Source organism: Anoplolepis gracilipes, chromosome 9 (genome assembly GCF_047496725.1).
Source record: "Anoplolepis gracilipes chromosome 9, ASM4749672v1, whole genome shotgun sequence".
In the NCBI taxonomy this organism is placed as follows: Eukaryota; Metazoa; Arthropoda; class Insecta; order Hymenoptera; family Formicidae; genus Anoplolepis; species Anoplolepis gracilipes.
The window spans coordinates 507,486-526,298 of record NC_132978.1 but is presented as its reverse complement, the minus strand read 5'-3'; the positions used below and the strand labels follow the sequence as shown (position 1 = coordinate 526,298).

Here is an 18,813-nt window from a genome sequence, read left to right as displayed (position 1 = left end):
TTGCATCTTAACACTAATCCTGATCATTCATTTCTAATCTCTTTAAATTAAATATTAATTATTATTTTCATTATATTTAATTTAATGTAATTTTAATTTTCAATTCTGTTTTAATGTTTCTATGCTATATAATTTGCGGTTGTAATTCTAACGAATTTAGAAAGAATGTCAATGTCACGCATAATGCGCACGCGTTACGCACCATTGCTGGAGATTGTGTGTTTATACTTATATCTATATATATATATCGAATATATATTATATTCTACTAAATACATATTTTCTCGGTATATACAACAAAAAGTGGGCAGATGCGAGTCGCGCGGAGATGAGGAACCGTTTTCGTGAAAATGAATCTTACTTTCCTCCAAATTTCCTTCTTGATTCATCTTCAATCCGCGCGACCCCAATCGCTCACCTACGCTTACCGATATATTTATCTTCATACAAAAGTATACTACAATACATATACAAAAAAAAGAAAACATCTGAATCTCGAAACCGTCACTCATCGTGGCTGTCGTTCGTCTTCTTCTTATTCTTCTTTTTTTTTTTTTTTTTTTTTTTTTTTTTCAACGACCGATATCCGTTAATCCTGCGAAGATGATTCGCCAGTTTTTTGCTCACAATAAGCAGAAACTTTGCTAATCCGTGCTGATATATGAAATACGAAAAGAGCCAATGAAAACACCTAATCACTTTAAATATCTAAAAATTTAATATTGGCGGACTAGTTCGTAAAAAAAGTTCAGCACTATCAAATCTCTGATGTTCGTCTGCAATCATGACGTTGAAAATGTATTCGCGAAACAATCTATTAAATTAAAATATGCACCATTGACTGAACATCTCTTCCAGTCCTATGCGTAACGTAGATAATGGAGAAAGAAAGAGAAAGAGAGAGAAAATTCTAAATATTTTCCATAATCCAGTTCTCCAAGAAAAGAAAAAAAAAAAAAAGAATCATAAAATAAGATCACATAATGCCCTATCTGTTGAATTTATCTTAATGACTTATACATGTTAATTATCATCCATTTTACGAATCTCTTGCTATCCGCAAAGATTATACGGTTAACTTAAAATTAACTGCAACTCAAACGATCGTATCTCTTCCTCTCGAAGAGACATTCCGACTCAATATTATAATGATTGGTCTCGCGAATACTCGCCTGTATTAAATACAAAAGCGACACGAAAGCCACGACGTGTGTCAGTTGGAGTAAAAAAAATGGTGGAGGCGTACATTTTCGAAGAGCAATATCTTCTCGAGCCAAGTACAAAAGACGAAGACACGCGAGGCGAATGACGATACATTCAGCCGTCTATCAAAAGTCGAGCATGTGTGATTCGCGTGGGGGAAAAAAAGCTCGACGATAACAATCGCGATAACGCGCGTTATCGTGTCCTCGCCAACACGTTCAGCCGAGATCTTTGAATCGATCGGTTTGCAAGATCGATTCAAAGATCTCGCGGAGCATCGCAGAGACAAATATCTCTTCGTGTTCACGAAGAAGATTCGTCCATCCTGAGGACAGCAACTCGCAAGGCGGTTGACAAACACACTAACGATTCTCCTCCGTGAAAGAAGCGTTGCATACAAACCGAAGATGAATAACGACGTCCATTCCTTATCTGTTACTCTTTTTCTTCCTTTTGATTTTTCAAAAGCCTGGCGAGGTCCAATCATCACTATGATTGAGAAGTATGGCCATGATGTCAGACGTGCTAGATGTGAAATCCACATCCTTCATATCTTCCATCTCCTCCATGGTCGTCAAATCAGCCAGTTCGGACAGGTCGTCGGACAGTTCGGCATTATTTATCAGTTCTTCAAGTTTGACCGGGCAACCAATGTTACTGAAAGAATCATCAGTGAGCAAAGAGTCATCGGCAAGGAGGACTCCCGTAGTGCCAGTCGTCGTGGTCGTAGGGATGGACGACATGACAGGTGATTGCGACGTAAGTAACGTCGTGTTGGACGGCGGAACGGCCGCGTCCATTAACAAAGGTTGCGACCACGTCCTGAACGGGCTCGTCTCCCGCTTCATGCCGAAAATCGTCTCCTTCAGCTTCTCCTCCTTGATGTGGAAGCTCGCCGCCGACTGCCGAACACCAGCAGTCGAGTTCGTGCGATAATATCCGCGATTGTTCGTTCGCATCACCGACGTTATGTCCGGCAACAGTACATTTTTGCTGGCGAAATCGTTTGTGTTATCCAATTCGACCTTCGGCTCTTGCTTGATCTTGATAGGGATGGCGTTGCAAATTGCGTGAACCGTGAGGGCGGACTCTGAGGAGTAGTTATCATCGTAGAAAGTGGCGGACTCCGGTGAATCCGGGGTGTCGCAGGTCGGGCTGGTGGGTACTTTAGCTGTCACTATGGGTGGCGCCGAGGTGTAATCCACGTCAGAGTGCAGTGTATTGCGCGGTGTCTCGAGAGTCTCCAGGGTCAGTCGGACTTGCTTCGAGTTCAACCTGGATACTGGTTTGCTGCTCGGCAGAGTCTGCAATCTCTTCATCGGCTTCTTCAATGTTTGCTGCTGGGTATTGTTGTTATTGTTATCGTTTCTCGTTCTGGTAGCGTGACTAGCGGCGGGTGTCGCCGAGGGAGGCGACATCGGGGAAGCAGCCACGTATGAGGTATGCACCATCGGGCTGTTTGATGGCGTCGACAACGACGATGTCGACGGCGACGGCGATGGTGACGGTGACGATGATGCTGATGGTGACGGCGACGGCAATGGCAACGATAATGACGCTGATTTTCGCGGTCTCTTTCTTTCCTTTGTCTTCGAAACTTCCGCGGGTTTCGAGGTCTTCTTCCTGGGTCGGTATTTATAGTTGGGGTATTGTTTTTGATGCAGCTGCCTCAGCCGCTCGGCCTCATCTCTGAAAGGCTGCCTAGCCTCCTCCGATAACAGCTTCCATTTTTTTCCTAATTTCTTACTGATCTCAGCATTGTGCATATCCGGTTGTACTTCGCAGATCTTTCTGCGTTCCATCTGCGACCAGACCATGAATGCGTTCATAGGCCTTTTGATCCGGTTCGGATTGTTTTTCTTAGTCTGCAACAGAGAAACAAGAAAAGGACGTTCGTTTATTTTTTTACAATTTATCTTGGTTATATAACATTTTAAAAGAAATTCTTATATTTAAAATTATTATATTTTAAAATTACATCGATATAATCGATAAATATACGAGCTATTTTAAGTCAAGACCAGAGAATGGAAAAATTTTGAATATCGCTACAACAAAAGATTCCGTGAGTCATATCGATACCCATCTATTTAACCTGACCACAAGTGATTCTCATCCCATCGGTTATATTGAATTGACCGCGATCTTCACATTAGACAAACACGACCTGAAATCGAACCATCATATTCAACGTTAAATATGGGATGCGACGAATACGGGTCGACATTTTTTTTTTTTTGTGGCTGACGCACCACATATGAATCGCGATCGATTCGATCGGGAGAGAGCGCTTATGTGTACGAAAAAAAAAAAAAAAGAAAAAAAAAGGAAAAAAAGAACGAACGTACAAAACGAAGGTAAAACGAATCGAGAGACCAGTAATAAAGCGAGCGGCTGCTCCCGTTTCGGCAGTAATTTCCGACATTACGCTACAAAGCGGGCGCGACACGGAAAAGGCTCCTCTCGCCGCTTCGTCACGGAATCGGGGGCCCCGGTTCGGCTGTGCGTGCCTGCGTGCACATGCACATGCGTGCCTGCGTATCGACACGTTATTCACAATTAGCCCGCAGCTGACGGAAGCGGGTGACCAAGGCCGAGCTCGAGAGACAGACTCCGCATCTCAACTCGCTATACGGTGGTGGCCTTCGCGAACTTGACGGAGAGGCGAGCGCAATCTCGTGCGTGTATGCGTACGTGCGTGTGTGCACCGCTCCGAGCTATATGCGCGTTTCGTTTCACCGTGGACGAACACACACACACACACATATACAAGTAAGTGCGCGCGCGCGCAGCAAAGAGAAAAACACACACACACACACACACACACATACATGAGCTTTATGCGTGACAAAAACGCGTAAAGATGCGTATCACGCTAATCGCACCGAGGACTATCCGGATCGCCGATTGCGTTGCGCACGCAGATTGGGAGAATGGATCGATCGAGCTCCAAATCTTGATTCGCCGGAATTTTACCCTCGATTTTTGTTCGATCTTTGCTCGCGTCTATTGATGCATACAATGACTTCATTCTGTGATATGCGTACAATTTTAAACTCTCGACGTAGGATGTAATACGATCCTCAGAAGAACGAACCGAAGGGGATTCTTTCGTTCGTCGAAAGAGCGTATTGTGAGAAGCATCGAGCCAATATAATTTTATTCTCGACACTGCCCATCAAAATATGAAGCGTATATTATAGTAGGATAGCTAATTTTAAATATCTCAAATGGGGAAAGAGAGAGAAAGATCTGATGAAGCATTATTCTCTATTGTGTCAAGTACATAATTTAGAATTAAAAAGGAAAGGCGAAGAGAAGACGAAGAGAAGCATTTATGATTCAATCGTTTTAAATTTTACTCTTGTTAGATGTTAATACATAATTTCACATCTTCCATTATTATTAAATTATTAAAGCTAATAATTAAAATGCAATAGAGAACATAGGAAACACAAGAAACATGTACTTTTGATTCAATATTTTTTCTCCTCTGTAGAGCATCGTAAGAAACATTCACGCAACTACATCTCGTTCCTCGAAACACTTGATTGAAAAACACTGATAGCTGGCCGCGCGATCAACATACGGAATGACAATCGCGTCCCTCGCAGTGGATTCGTCGATACGGCGCTCTTCCGCGATCGTGATCGCCGAGGAGGAGGTGAAAGAGAAGGTAGACGGTAACGAAGTATAGATCAAACACGACTCGCCGGCGCGCGACTCGCGTTATCGCTGAGAAAGGAAGAGGAAGAGGAAAAGCCGCGCGCGTATTGTCCTTTTTGGTCGCACGCGACGTCGTAGTCCGCGAATCGCGCGCGAGAAAGGGAGAGAGAGCAAAGTCACGGGGCACGTGTATAATGGTATACGTACGTACGTACACACGCACACGCATGCACGGAGTCAGTGACGGGGCCCGCGACTCAAGGATCGCTCGTCGGTGACGCACAAACGACGAGTCGCTCTCTTGTAAATCACCTCGCCGCTTCCTAGTCGCGCGGCCGTGAAACACGGAATTGTCATTTGTGCCGCGAAACGTGAGAAAGTTTCAAATGGTTCGGGCCGCGACGGTGTTCCTCTGTTGGTTTCACAGCCGATCTAGGCACACTTCCCTGTTCACAATCAGTGACAGCCACACATTCGGCGCGCACAATGATATTTCTCTTGCCGAGGCTGACAAGATAAAGATAAGATGGACTGAGATAACGTTCAAAAATCTCGAGACGCGAGTATAATTTCTGAATGATGATCAAAGAAAAAAAAAAAAAAATCGCGAATTGGAAAAACGTTACATGTTGCAAAGAAGGGCTTTACATTTTTTTTACAACTTAAAACTTTATAAAACTTTTAACGCAGTTATTTTATATATATCATTATCTCTAATTAGTATTAGCGTACTCTTTACGAGATCCCACACGATGATATATATGACAATATAAATAATCATCAATCTTTATTAATTTTATGACAAGTATATATGTATATATGCATATACGTTGCCGTGAAAAAATATCGCAATACTTTGTTTACTTCACTCTGTCACACAATTACGTTAATGAGTGTATAAATATCTAAATGATAATCTCTAATTGGTTAAATAACCGATAAGTATACGGTTGAAGGATCACTGTCCGATTATCGAAGATGATTATTTTGACCAGACGGATTACTACACGCCGTCGTTCGCCGAAACGATCGCGGCTCTCTCGCACTCGCGATCCGATTTATGTAAATACCCAATAGAGAAAGATGAACCTGCGGCGCTTCTCGCAATATCTGGCGCAACACATCGTGTATATATCGAAGCGGCTCCATCGTTTTTGACGAGCTACACGCCGCAAAAATGAGAGATATCGTCGAGCAGGCGGCGCACGATCGACCTAATGGATTCTCTCTCCTCTTGAGAGAGGCCGCAACGATGTCGGCCCGAATCTGGGGGCCTGAAAAAAAGCCCGAACCGTCAAGGTGGAGGCGAAGTCGTTGCGAAGCCCCCCCGGGGTCTCCCGCCACCACTGGCGAAGCCCCGATAAATCATTATCTTTGCCGACCGGCTTTTACCTGCGACCCGTGAAAATCGCACGAACACGAAACCGCCAAATCGAGCGTGACTGTTGGCTCGCGAGAGGATTGTGTCGAAAGTATGGTTTCCAAGGGATGCGATCAGGTGGGTGGGGCCCTCGTGTATATTTGGTTGTAGCTTTGCCATATGTTTCGCTCGCATTATAAAGGTGCCGGATATCTGGTCGCTACGTGCTCGACAGATCCGAGAAAATGGTTTATGTTAGTCACGGGTTTTATTAGAATCTGAACCCATTTACCTGCATTTATATTGCCTGGAGTTTGAGTTTTTAAGGGCCTAGCAGAGTTCTATCTATAGTCTTATCTAGACATATGCTCTATATTATATACATTCATTTTTATTATATTATATTTAAAAAAAATAATTTTCAAGTAAATATTTTTGTCAAATTATGTGTAAAAATACAACAGAAATTGCAGATAGTTATCTTTTTCGAATAAAAAACCAATCATTAGATCGTATATATGTAAAAATTCGAGCGTCTTGCGAAATTTCAGCGCAATGGTATCACGCGATATAACGATACGCGAGTATCGTGCGATATCATAACGATATCGAGGATAAAGATATACCGGTTCTTACGAAAGAGAGAGGGCTCGTGTCCCCCTCTCCGTATCGACTAATTTCCCAGGCCGTCTCGGTCCGCGGACTTTCCACGAAAGAGCCAGACCTTGGTGCGTTGTTGATACGCGCAGGCGGGCCCGGAACACGCGTTACGCAACGCGTAATTATCGAAACGCAAAAACGGGGGGGGGGGGGCCCGCCGCGCTGTATGGTCGACGAAGAAGAAATCGCGCGCGAACGCAAGGGCATCGCATTCTGATCTGCTCGCGATCTCTGATTTGCGTTGCTTATTAGACAGCGGTGTATGTTAATGCGGCTAACGCCGCGTGTATGCGCGGCGTATATTATACTTTCAGATGTCGGACGGTCGACGTACCGCGAGAGTGCGGCGGAGATCTCGCGAGGCTGAATGTAGGTTACGAAAAGGAGAGCCATCACCTCCTCATCTCTGATTCGCATCCCGCGTTTATATTCAGCGCGATCTCCCGTTAGACGCAATTCAAATTGAGAGAATCATTGGATCTTGCTGTTAACGTTGTTAGTGTATGTAGGGTATTGAGTGCAGGATTCGAACTTGACAACTTGATTTACAAGTGCTAATAAGATTAATCTAGTACTCTCTGTCGCGTTAAAATATAATATTTTTTATGCCTAGTAAAAAGTTTATTCTAGGCGTGCAACATCATTAAATAGATGTAGGCAAATAGAAGCAGGTCAGGTTCAAATTCGGTTTTTGGATAGATTAATAAAATGAAGAAAGTCATAAAAACACCCCTTGTAAGAGCAAAAAATACAAAAGAAAAAAAGAAGAAAGAATTGTTATAAATGAAAATATAGTGTTTTCTTTTTATCCGTAATTATTTCATATTTCAAGCAGTTATCTTCATCAACTTATTTTTATCAACTTTCTCGTTGTGCAGCAACTTTAAACCCTTGTAGGTCACATATTTTTTTGCTCTATTCCTGTCACATATGGGTCATAATGTCTCGTTGCAAGTTTAGTTGTGGCTGCAAAAAATCTACAAAAATATATGTCTCTTGACATCTGTAGAAAATGTTCGTGTATAACAAAAGATAGAAAATAAAATTTAAATATTTTTTTTTTATCGATTAAAGCCATCGCGGGATATTCTATTGTTAAAATATATCTATAAAGTCAAAATAACCTACATATGACTTTTAAGAATTAATAATATAGATTTTGCATGTATATATTTTTAATTGCATTCGAAAATTTAAGCGCATGTAATAATTAAATACATCACGACATTTTTATTTGACGAAGAGAAATTAAATTATCCAAAGATATCCCGCAACCACCGACTTCACTGTATTTACATAACATTTTAAATTAACGTATGAAACAGCCAATTAACGAAAATCGAGGATATATGCGGGGAGTTCCTGACGACATAAGATTTCAGCAGCGAAGAAGGTTCGTCGATTGCTCACGTACACGAAACCGATACGTGCATACATGCATACATGCATACGTACATACGTACATATCAAGAATCGTACACGGTAGTACGAGAGAAAAAGACGAAGAAGAGGCGACGGCGTGTGCCCCAAAAGTAATTTCGTGACGCCCGGTCGTTATTTACGAGCGCCTCTCTCTCTCTCTCTCTCTCTCTCTCTCTCTCTCTCTCTTTTGCCTTCTCGTGTTGCTGCCGCTGTTGCTGCCTGCCTCCACCACTCGATCGACGCTCGATGCGCGATGGCCGCGTTTTCTCGACGCAGCTGTCCTTGGCCAACCCGCGCCCTACTCGCTACCGATCGCACCTCTATCGTTATCCTCCTCGCATATCGATTCTCTGCCTGCCGCCTGTATTTAGAGCTTGGAAAAATCGTCGTCCGTCCTCCCTCCTTCACCACCTTGCAAAGTATCTCCGCACCTGCGTGCTCACGCGCTCTCGTTTGAAAACTATATTTGCACAAACAGCGTTCTCGTAAATCGTGCCCAGTTTGATAAAGTTTTCAGCGAACGAATGCTGTCAAACCAATTTCACCGAAACTGAATTTGTACAACTAAACTTGTACATTCATTACTTTTTTTCTTTTTACTTATTTGATTCTTGACATTTGATTTATTAGACGCGTTTTTTTTTTCAGCTATAATAACTTGTATACACAAGTATATATTTCTTAATATATTTCTGTTTCTGTCGTAAAAGATAAATCTGCCGAGAAAAAAAAAAGTAATAAATTATATATTTTCAGTTTTAATATTAATTATAATGCGATTATAATATTTCTGTGATTGACTTTAAAAAAATATAAAATTTATAACTGAAATTAATGCGAATTCCCTGAAATGAAATCCATTTAAAAGACTTCTTCGTTAAAGTAGTTACAGTCCACCTGATGTTCTATCCGAGATGCGTCACATCCGTGTCGTCGTTTACGAAACATCGGATGTTACAACCCAGTAACATCGCGAAACGATCACAGCGACAGGCGATTTAGCAAAATCGTTTGATAACGGAGCCTTCGAGTCTCCTTCTGTTATCTCGTTTTCTCCCTTTCTGTCTTTATCTATCGTCGCGTCGTGTCGGATGCCCGTCATAGTGATTCATCCAGCTCGCACGAATGCGCTCATAGTACTTATAAAATACACAACGATATATCTGTGCCTGGCAGACTTAAGTGTTTTTTAAGCACATAGAATCTTGAACATAGCGCTGTATTTAGGCTTAAAATCATCTGTAAATCATCTTTTCGAGTTCTCATTTGAATAAAATTATCAAACTAATTTCTTCACAACTCTTTATGCTAATTTCAATGATAAATAGTACAATTTGATTAAAATCACGCTTGTTGAATTGACTGTGAAATGGAAAACAACACTAATCCATTACATAAATTATCGTTATAAGTTTTTTCTTTGCATAAATTTGATTTTATTAATACGGTATTAACAATAAGATAATTCTTTTGCAACATATAGATGGCAATTTTTTTAGATGCGAGATTCCGGGTTCTCATTTCTTTATTAATATTTCGACCTCGTAAATGAAAAACTCAATAGCGGTTTACCTCTGCCAAAACGAGCATACGGTTTCAACGTGAGGAAAAAAAAAAACTAATGACCTCCAACAAAGAGTTAAAATCAATTCTCTGCAAACAGTATCCGTACATTTGATCCAGCAACCGTTCTCGGCGAATACGTACTTTCGTTTGACCTTCGCCGGCACAATTTACCGCTATGAATCTGTCAACGCGACCTTGCAATAGACATTAATCTCGCCCGATCGAGCGTAGAGAGGCCCGTAGAACGCTAAAAGCATTTTTTTATATCGTCTCTCTCGCGGCGACACACGAATCGCTTTTTTCGCGCCACAGAAATCTCTTGTAACGTCTTGTTGCTTAAGAACTCGCGAATGTTATTTCCGGGTTGGGAATCAATCGCATCGTTGTTTTGCCTCGTCGCTTTTTACGAGATACCTAGATAGAGACGACATTGTGCACCCGATACGGCAATGTCATTGAGATTAGATCGATAGATAAAGAGCAGAACGATAGGCAAATAACCGATAACGTCAAAGACCTCATTTTATCACGCGTTGCAGACTCATGTACGCCGTTGTTATTATCGCACAAATTTTGTAAACAGAAATATATTACGGGAAAAAAAATATTAAAGCAAACATTTCTCTTATCTTACAAATGTATCGTTACTCTCAACGTTTCTCGCAACGATATGATATTATTAAAAATAAATTTAGATGCCGGTAAAAACACATAAGTTTGTTCGTTTGACGCATTTGGCAACACGATGTTGCACTTAAAGATGCATATACGGATCCCGTTTACTAGGTGTAATGTACAACAACACTGTCCACGTTTGCGAAACGCTTATATTTACAGTTGGTCTTTTAAGCGCGCGATCGTCGCGAGATAATCCCGCTTTATATTCGCATAACCGTAACAATAACTCGCACCACCCAAGTAGAAATCCCAGTTCTTATCAGGATCTTCCTACGGCGCCACCGTAACTCCAATCTTTACGGCCGATTTTATGCATACTCGACAAAAGACGTAACTGTTCCTCGTTCGCCGACGCGCGACTGCTTATCCGCTTTCTTCTACCCGCCTTACTACCATAATACTGTCCGGAATCTGAGCGAACTTGCGTTCAACGCTATCGTCCTGCTTATCACGTTCTATCGCTCGCTTAAGTAAAACACGAAGTAATTACAACGTGACGTGACTCGCGCGCGCGGACTCGCACGCGTAACTTTCGAGGAGCGAAATCGGCGGCGGAGTTCTCATCCCGCCATTTCACTGTCGCTTTTGTAATACCGTTACACCGGTTAGCACGATGTTACGGCATCGCCGATGGTTTCACCGTCGCGGTTAATAATTCGCCCAGTAGATAATCTAATGATCAAGTGATTAAAAACCTAGTATGCGTGATCGTTTTTTTTTCTTCGTATTTATACATGTACTTGTGACTCTAAGAAATCCGTATGTTGGAGAGAAATTTTATATAATAAATAATTTTGATTCTAATTTTTCATATTAATCTTCAAAAAAAGAAAAATAAAACCTTTAATAATAATAATTTTATAAAATAAAATTTCAAAGAGAGAGAGAGAGAGAGATTTATAATCGTGTAAAAATAATTTTCAAATAAAAATAGTTTATCTTTTAATGGCGATGTTTAAATTGTCGACACTTGTTGTTATATTTAAATATCCATCTAATTCTTTAATCACGCTAACGTTATAAATAAAACGTTTAGTTCTTTGAATTGCATGATAGTGAGATCGTGTTAAAAATATCGACGATGTGAGACGAGAATTGGAAAACGTCTAAACGTGACACGAGAGTGCACACAGATCTCAATAATCATTTTCGTAAATAGAATAATCGTGCAAAATGTCACGTTGATGCGTACACGTGAGCATGGGTGAAAATGCGGCGTTGATTTGTGTTCTTCGCGATGTGCGGCTCCATCGAGCCGACAGCCAGCTGACTACGGGATATTGGTAATTGCCACGATAATTGTTCGCGATAAAACATGGATCTTTCTCCCAGCCGCCGTATCCACCGGATGTGTTTCCCAGAACATCGTGCGACTTATCCCGCGCCGCGCCTTATCACGCGAGCTTTCTATGAAAAGCGAGCCGGCAGCGAAGCCGGGGGCCGCGTATCCGCTCGAGGGTTTTTACTCTCGATAGCATGAAGGCAACGCATCGAGGGAGCGCGTCTCTCGATTAAAATTACGCTACGCTTGTTTACGTAATTACAGCCAAGTGCATTAAGAGACGTTATCTGCCGTGTTTACCAAGATTACTTAATCGCTTACCAGTTGCATGCAACGTCTTTTTAAACGTGCGAGTAGATGTAAAGATATGACGACAATAACCATGTAAGTACCGCGGAATTTGTAAACGTAACTCACGTTATGCAAAAGATTGACACTTGTCCGATATGGAAATACAAACAGATTTTTCTTTTCTCTCCAAATGAATGGAGGGATCTGACTTGTCTGGTGCAAGAATTTACGTTCAATGTCGACGCAAGACGAGAAGCAGACGGTCGTGTTTAGCGGTAAATGCGCGCTAAGACTCTAACGAATAAACTCACGTCATGTGAATGTTGGCAGCACGCACGCGTTCAACTTCGAAATCGTCGTTAACGTCGGTGCACGCTTGTCTCTAGTAGAAAGGCTCGCGTATATACCGCCAAGGCTACAGGTAATCGAGATAATTTGATGGGATTGTACCTATCAGAAGAGAAGGAGGAAGAGGAGGCGGACGAACGACGGCGGGGGAGAAGAAGGGAGACGAAGGAGGCCAGAGAGGCCGAGAGCAGTCGAAGAGAAGTTCAGAGGGCCAATTTACCGGACGAGATTAAGCCCGCGAGAAAAAGAAATTGGAATCGAGACGAAAATTACGGATCTCACGTTCCCCGTCCAGTCCTTTTTTCGTCCTTCCTACGTCGCGCCCTAACACGTGTGTGTGTATACACACACACACACACACACACACACACACACACACACGCACGCGCGCGCGCGCGCGCGCGCGCGCATACGTAGTTTATTTCCGAAGTGACGTGAATCAAAGAGCAAAAAAATTCCATATTAGATAAATAAAAATTTATATATAATATTATATAATTGCATATTCTTGACTAAAAATTTCATATTGTGAAATATTCCTAGTTTCCTACAGAAATGTGAGTATTTTCATTTACAATTAGCAGACAAGACAACACGCATACGTAAATATTAAGTGTTCCTTGAAAAACCTTGATTTTTATTTTAAGGAATATGATTTGATGTCAAGATATTATACAAAATTTTAAATTATCTCTCCTATATCTCTTTGCGCCTTTCAGTCGTGTATTTTGGACGAGCATTCATGACTCATATTGTTGCGGTTTCTCGGGACGGATGCAGCAGAGATTTGATAAGACGTAATGCGAAGTTATGGAATATCAAAAGAAATTAAAATAGCTAACGTAATTGCAACATAATCAAATAGAAATAGTCATCGAATTAAGTAAGGAGAGATATATAAAAAGTCTATATTTTTTTAGAAATTGTAATTCAATGAATTATATATTTATTTAACAACTATTTAATAGACACTACCTTTTATAAATCATCCTTATTATTTCAATTTTTCTCTTAAGCCTAATATTTATTTATTTCTATGTTAGATAACAAATGTTAAAATGTAATTAGATATATGGAAAAGAGATATGGTTTGAATCCGCATCTCTCAGTATTCAAGGAATTATTTACATGTCTCCAATAATATATGGATGTTAAAAATAGAATAGCATCCATATTCCTAATTCGATATCGATCGTCTAAATGAACGACCGTGTTGCATTGTCGAATTACAGTCTCTCGAACGATTCCAGATTCCAGTACGGCGGCAAGAGTCGTGCGTGCGAAATCAAAAATCACGACGATGACGCGATCGATCGATTATTCCGCGCCGCGAACCAATACTCGAGAGTATACCAGGGAATGTTATTTCCCCGGAGCGATACAAAATACACAACCATGAATAGGACTACCTGGACGGGATCGAGCTCTAGAATTAGAGACCCGAGTCATTAAAGTCCCGAAGGATAACTGACCGGTCGAAAGATTCGAGGCCAGGACTCAGAAAAATGTTAGCCAGATCTGTGTGTGCCATCAAGCAATTATGTACGGGGCAGGAATATCCGGTCCATATATCGGTCTCTTGATGCGGGCAACCGAGGTCTGGAAATATCCACGAATTTTCACGCGAGCCATATGGCACCCTGTTTCGTTGCTCACAACAAAACACGCGCGTATACATATCTCACATACACGCTCATCGAATGCACAGGTCTAAAAGTAGGGATGGAACGCTACATAGGTCTGAAGAGCAGAAGGCATACTCAAATTGTATCTGACGACCCTTTTTCTTTGATGTTTTCGAAACCGTCCTTTTTCCGTCCGAGACCTTTCAGGAAAAATTCTCTATAAGGGATTATGTTAAATCCGAATAACACATTTCTAGTATAGAAAGATTATGTGAAAAGATTAAGACTCTATACTTTTTGATTTTATACATCAATTTCTAGCTGTTTATATTTTTAGCGCCTAATAATATATATATATATATATTTGATTTATGTAACGACTCTGAGAATTTTAAGAATATTTTGTAATTGTATTGAATAAAAATATATGTATATGTGTCGAATCTTTCGTTCGCTGACAACCGCAGGAGGATAAATAAAATACACTCCTATATTTGTGGGACGAATAATTGCTTTCAGTCAAAGACGCTGCCGCGAACTTCGCCAATCGATACATAAGCATGAAAAAAAAAACACTGTTTATGACGTCGAAGAGACAAGTCCCGCAAACAAACAACGCGTCGGCGATATTTTACGTTTCGTCCAACGAGTTATCTCAACATACTATCGTATTCCTCATCAAAGTATAGATGTCTTCTAGACAAGTCCAATAATCTACTGAATCATTGTCGGATAGATTGAACTGATGACTGGAATTTTCATCCTTACGGTCGTTCCACTTTAAGTTCCACTTTAACTTTACGTCTGTATTTTTCTGCATCTTCAGATATTTTTCTAGTTTTTTTCAAGATAAATTGTAAAAAAAACTATTATGTATAATCAAATACATAAAAATAAATTCTTTATTTAACTGTTTTATATGAATATAGTAATAATCATTGCGTGAAAAAATTGATAGATTGATAGCGAGCTTTCGTATTAGGAATGACTTAATGCACAATCTAATAGAAACCAACGAAGGATGTTTTCAATTATCGCGAAAAAAAGATGCGAAATTGCCCCGTGAATAAACGCATGTGTGATGTTTCGAGAAATCGCGCCTGTCATTTCCAGCTGTGTAACCAACGCGGTCGTCCATCATAAATTCATAAAAGTCGCATCGATGAATACGAAAGGGAATACGCCGTGAAGCAATAAATTTCGTTAACGCTAGAAATTTATACACTTTGCGCCACGCGCACAGATAAGAATATACTTTATGGTCCGTTTTTTAAGTATACGCTTTTTTCCCATATTATTAACAGTATCATTAAGGCTTTTTTGCGTTATGATACTCTCGCTATGGTAAAACCATAGACACAGTATATCCGAGCGTTTGTTTTTACTTAAGGAGTGGGAATAGATGTGCACGAAAAGAACACATTTTATTTCGTATTCCTTGCGTTCTCTCTCGTTCATGTACGAACGAAAAGAATGAGACGAAAAACAACACGAGAGAAAACGTAGGGATGCGAAACAGAATGTGTCCTTTTTTGCACATCCACTTCTCACATTCGGTCTAGATGTCTATGGATAAAACTATATTTCTGCTTTATCGAAACTAAAGCGCTTTCTCAGAATGTTAATCCGACTTAACGAAGACCGCGTCGTTGTAATGATATTCGGTAGCGAATCTGTGATGGAAGTTTCGAAATTTTTACCTGCTTTCAAAATAAACAGCTTAACCCTCGTCATGCGAATATAACGTCATTTAAACTCGCAGGACCATATAATGTATATACTTTTTTTCTTCAATTATGTATTGAATAATTTTCTTTAGAAAAACCGAAATCGAAAATAAAGAAGCTTATTCCTTTACAGGATCGAACATTTCAACCGAAAAAGCTTATTCCATGAAATGAAACACTATAATATGAATCCGCTATACACTGGTCGCGCGCGGCCTGTCAAGCGATCCGCCGACTGAGGATTAATTTAATAGCCGACTCGAACAGGTCGTATCGTGTATCGACGCAATTTCTGTCTAATGCGAAGTGATTTTTATCTCTCGATTTCTATAATCATAGTTCACATAGCTACCTTAACACGTTCGCGGATAATGAAGGATGTAACTATCAATATTAATTTTATGATGTATAACCGCATAAAAAAATGTCATAAATGTGTAGTCTAATATTGGCAACGTGATTTTAGTTATTAAAAAAATATATGTATAATATTCGCCTTTTTCAATTTAAGATTTATGACTGGTGTCCATTTCAAAGAAAATACTGTGTCGAAGAACTTTTGAAAGCCGAATGTAGCTATAAAAATCAAACATTTTAGCGATAATGAAACAATATGTCTTGGTATTCCTTTTAAATGAATACTAGTCATAATAAATAAAATGTAATATAAAATGTCTATTTTAATTTTCAAAGAAATTCTGAGAATTTTCTTTGATTTTTCAAGTATTTTTGTTCAAATTTTCAGATAAAATTATAATCTTTATAAAAATACAAATTCAATATAAATTTATTTATTTTATGGATTTCTTATAGTTTCTCTTTTATACAATCATAAAAAAATGTAAAGCAAAAGCAAAATTTTCAAAAAAAACAAAAATATTAAGATAAATTCTTAAAAAAGTCCAGAAAATTCTCTTTGATTGTTTCAAGTATATATAGTAAAATTCTAATTACTACGTAATTACCTGAGTCGCATCTGAGTAAGGTGTTGGCGAATTTTGATCAACCAGTAAAGATCCAAATACGATGGGTATCCCCGAGTTTGAGGGACTATCCTGCTGTGTTGGCACCATTTTTGGGCCGCTTCGAAGAAACTCCACGTGCACTTCACTTCAATTAAATTAGAAATCTAATGAAATCGACGCCTCGCATCACAATCCGCACGCGTCGTCAGCGAACGTTAAGATCCTCGATCGCTGTCGGTCACACTCCGTTGTAGGCGATTCTCTCACCGATCGACGTACTTACGTACGTCAGACTAATCTGATATCTCGCTGCGGCGAGATATCTTAACACTAATTGAAAGAAGAGTGCTCGTTTCTGCAGACAAAACTGAAATCCGTGTCTAAACAGCTACTGTGCTTTTATTGACTACCGGGCGAAAATGAACGGAACGGAAGGGAAGGGCGCTCTCCTCTCGTGAACGCGACTCGACTGTGGATGATGAACAGCGCACTCGCTATTTCTCCGATCACTGCGTTGAACGCCTCTTCGCTCGCGGAGCTTGTCCGAAAACGGGAGAGACGTAATAGCACGTATTCCGCATCCACGTGCTCGCAAGAGCATACGATGCGATTACAGTGCGTGTCAATCGTATTCTTCTATCGCTCACGTCGAGCGATGTACTCTTTTTCCTGGCTCGCTTTCGATACCGGATATCGATGACGTGCACGCGCGTTTAGAGACTTAGACGTTAGACGATCCTCTCACAAGTCGCTCGTCGATCACGAATTGACATCCTCGCCCGTTCGGAAACGAATTACCTCGATACTCACTCAACGAGCGCTCATGTGCTACTGATTTGAAACGTGCAGCACCCCGACTCTCTATACAGCGCTCAGCTGTGAGTAGTACCCCCACTTTCATCGCGAACGCAACGCGCAGACCAATCTGCGTTCTCCTCCCCACCCGCTCCATTTCTACCACGGCTCGTTCGCTGCTTACGGCTTACACTCACTCTGCCGCGGTACGCCGCGTTGTACGTACGTAATTGTAAGAGCACGTTGTTTACCTCTGCGTATCTTAAATTCGATTGCTAATCGACCGCTGCCAATGTCAAAAGCGATTCCTATCTAACGCAGCTTCCCATCATCGTTACTGGTATATATTTTCTATCTTCTTTTTTTCTCTGCTTCCTTTTCTTGGCGAGTTCTATCTTTACGAGTAGCGAGATTTAATGGGAACTAAACTAAACGTATCATATCATTATAACATCCGGATATAAATATGGATATATAAAAAAATTATATAATTATATATTAAACATACAAATATAAATATTAAAATTGTTATTTATGTTATTTCTAAATTAGAGAATATTATATTAAGAAACGGATTTATTACAATAAATATAAAACTTCGGAATAAAATGTTGTAATTTAATTTAAAACTCAAACCGGATAAGATACAAAATTTCTTAAAGAAAAAAGAACAGCACGCGGGGTTACTGTGCCTGATGTCCTTGTATCTTCCCGCGATTAGTTTAATCCTGTGCAACTCGGTGCGACCGCGAAGTCGCGTTATACCGGTTTGGATACTTGGATGCTATGCCTGCGGGGGCGTAAAAACATGCGAAATTAAGAGATTACGATCAGCGTAGCGTACACTTTCTCATATGACGGGCTTTTGAATGCGTCCTTACGTATGCCAGATAATATATCTTGAGAAGGCGTGTGTTGTGGAGAAGAAATTTGAATCGTAAACCGTTAATTTAATCCCAGTACAGCTTAAAATGACTTCCAAATAACATAGTAAATAACATTTCTTTAAATCATTTTTTTTTTTTGTTAATTTTGTATCCTTGTCGACTTGCGAATCAATCCATAAAAATATGAATAAATATACCAGACATAAATATAAAACTTCAAATTAAACCTTGTGAGAATTCAAGTTTCATCATTTTATTTTAATTCTCAAGATCACACAGATAAAGCGTCACAAACACTGCCGATTGCGATAAAATGCTAATTGATAAATTTAATTAAC

General features: G+C 40.1%; 1 protein-coding gene across 1 annotated transcript; it reads right to left on the bottom strand.

The window, feature by feature from the left end:
• Window positions 1–529: 529 nt before the first annotated feature.
• On the bottom strand, window positions 530–17,638 carry LOC140669412 (uncharacterized). Its single transcript, XM_072899233.1, has 2 exons — window positions 16,794–17,638; window positions 530–3,068 (listed from the first exon to the last, which is right to left on the bottom strand). The coding sequence occupies exons 1-2, from the start codon at window positions 16,899–16,901 to the stop codon at window positions 1,665–1,667; spliced, it is 1,512 nt and encodes a 503-aa protein (XP_072755334.1). The 5' UTR covers window positions 16,902–17,638; the 3' UTR covers window positions 530–1,664.
• Between the last annotated feature and the right edge of the window lie 1,175 nt (window positions 17,639–18,813).